We start from the raw sequence: 2,699 nt of genomic DNA, 5'->3' as shown, positions 1-2,699 counted from the left end.
GAGCAGCAAACTCATTTGACTTTTATTATGTGGATATTGACTTGCATTTTTCAAGCTCAGAGATTTTGAGAAGTGTAGTGATAGAGAGGCTTGATTCTCATCACTTACTCTACCTAACCCGGATGCGCTGTCTCTGGGTGGGCAATTGATTTTGAAAATACCAGCTGGCCACCTATCACTTCCAATGTCTAGGTCCTATTATACTAAACTCCTTCGCAGTATTCACCTCCTAGAAGAGAACTGTATGCCTACTTCAAGCACTGCTTAAATAAAATGAATTACATTTTATCACCAAGATACTGATTGATTTGAATCCAACATTTTAGATCTTGCTAGAATACTATTTTTTAAAAATCTTCTGGATAAATAAGTAAGCATAAGGAATGAAAAAGTCAGCAAACTGATGCAAGGAAGATAAACTTGTAGAATTTTCCAAGGGGATCAAATTAAGAAACATTGGTAATAATGCTTTCAAAAATTATCAGTAAACAGAGATTTATTATAAATTGGGTATGACTATCAAGGCTACTACCCCAAGCTACTTCCCATGAAGTTGATTAGAAATCATTGCAATTTGACCATTAGTTAATTTTTATTATTTATTTATTTATTTATTTTATCACTTGACACTTTACTGAATGCAAAGCAAGATTTAGCATCTTTGCCTTCGTTGTACAGAGCTGAAGCGGGAGCCCAGGGAGGAGAGGACTGCGTGGTTTTTCTTGGCGGGGGAGTTGTGCACCCTGTAGTCCTGTTGTGTTGTGGGAAGATCAGCCCATGTTCTGTCGGTTGCCATAGCCCCTAGGGTGGGTGTCCTTCCAGTCATCTCACTCCCGGGCTCTGTGGAGTGTTTGTTCATCATCCTCTTCCTCCTTTCCTTCTTGTTCTTTCTGTTGCTGAGCTGCTTTTCTGAATTCCTCTGGTGTTGCCTTGGCTATTCCCTGATCCGGTAATGCTCCATATTTCCGATGTTGCTCATACCAGTCACTCACCGTCATAGTTGCCAGACTTGGATAACCAGCTCCAAATACTTTGGCTTGGGCCGTGTTCGGAGTGAGAATGAAGGGTTTCACTGGAGGCCTCTCTTGGCGAGATGAGTTAGAAGTTGATGCCTCTCTTGAAGAGTCTCTTTCTCTCAGGATCTTTATTTCCTGGTCAATGCTCTCAGTCTCTTCTAAGCTGGTATCAATCCACCTCTGAAGGTGAAGATGATAATATGCACGAACACGCTCATCATCTGCTTGACCGCTTTCCACAGCAGATTTCCTTGCAGACAACCTATGCTCCAACTCCTTCTTCTGCTTGTATCTCTCTATTTTAGCCTGTCTTTGAGATGTCATAGCAACGAGGCTAGGATAAGCCGTGGAAGAATTGGCAGTGCGATTTTCAGCTGAGCGGTTCTTGGTTTTGGGCAGCTCAAACTCTGCCACATGATAGCAATGGCACTGAGTTAAGCCTGTCTCTTATACACATCTAGATGTGTATAAGAGACAGTCACTGGAGTGGAAAAATGGAGTATAAAAATTTATGACTATGTCAGTAAGATTTTTATGAAGCGTTTGATGAAATTCAACACCCACTGAAGTCCAGAACTCGGAGCTTGCAGTGAGCTGAGATCCGGCCACTGCACTCCAGCCTGGGCAACAGAGCGAGACTCCGTCTCAAAAAAAAAAAAAAAAAAAAAAGAGAATAGGGAGAGAGGAAATCATTAATAGCCTTTCCACACCTTTTCCTCTAGAGTCAGAGAATTCCTCCGTCAAAAGTAACTTAAGGATTGGGTTGGATGGAAATTAAATGAAGGTCCTGATGAGTTTGCTGTGCATTGACTGAAATTGTTTTTTGAGTAACCTGTAATTGATGTGATGCAACTGCACAGAAAACAGAAACAAGTAACACGTCTATGTGGGTGCTATCTGTTTAGTAATGAAAACAAGCTAAAGAGCCTGCAGATCCAATGCCTTTCCTCAGCTGAGGTGATCTACATCCACTTAGTGTCATCTATGTGGGCAATAGAGTCACTAGAAATGAAAGAATTTGGGACATCAAAAGTTTCAGATGGGAATCGTGTGCTTCCAGTTTTAGGATTGGCAAATATTTTCTTCCATGGTAAGAGAATAAATATTTTATGTTTTGGGTCAAGATACAAAACCATGGACCTTATATAGGTACTTATAAAACCATTCAAATGTAGACATTTAAAAATGTAAAAAATGTTGTTAGCTCACTGGACATTAAGAAAAGCCAACAACAAGAGCAACAACAACAAGAACCAAGCAGCTGGACTAAGAAAGACCGACAACTTAATATAAAAATGGGCAAGGACTTGAACAGGCACTTCGAAAAAGATAATACTAATTTGCTCAATTTCTTGAATAATCAGAGAAATGCAAATTAAGCCAAAACAGATTATGTCACACACTCCTGAAACAGGCACAATTTAAAATTACCAGCAATGTCACATTTTGTCAAGGATGAGGACACAGTTAACACTTTTTTGCTCTGTAGTAGAAATGCAAATTAATACCCTTTCGGAATCTGTTTTACATCTCTATTTAATTCAAATATGCTCATAACAAAGGATGTAGCTGGGCGCGGTGGCTCACGTCTGTAATCCCAGCACTTTGGGAGGCCGAGACGGGCAGATCACGAGGTCAGGAGATCGAGACCATCCTGGCTAACACAGTGAAACCCCGTCTCTA

The 2,699-nt window shown here is 40.5% G+C and overlaps 1 protein-coding gene across 1 annotated transcript in view; it reads right to left on the bottom strand.

Annotated features, from left to right (window-relative positions):
- Positions 1 to 621: 621 nt before the first annotated feature.
- LOC105536901 (immunoglobulin-binding protein 1-like) overlaps positions 622 to 2,699 on the bottom strand; it is a 6,176-nt gene continuing 4,098 nt past the window's right edge. The window contains exon 2 of the mRNA XM_011976390.1: positions 622 to 1,456. Coding sequence (XP_011831780.1) covers positions 828 to 1,456 — 629 coding nt within the window. The 3' untranslated portion in view covers positions 622 to 827. The remainder of the gene's footprint in view (positions 1,457 to 2,699) is intronic.

This window comes from Mandrillus leucophaeus, unplaced genomic scaffold, assembly GCF_000951045.1.
Source record: "Mandrillus leucophaeus isolate KB7577 unplaced genomic scaffold, Mleu.le_1.0 Scaffold165, whole genome shotgun sequence".
Classification (NCBI taxonomy): Eukaryota; Metazoa; Chordata; class Mammalia; order Primates; family Cercopithecidae; genus Mandrillus; species Mandrillus leucophaeus.
Note: the sequence above shows the minus strand (reverse complement) of the source record. Positions and strands in the feature narration are given on the sequence as shown.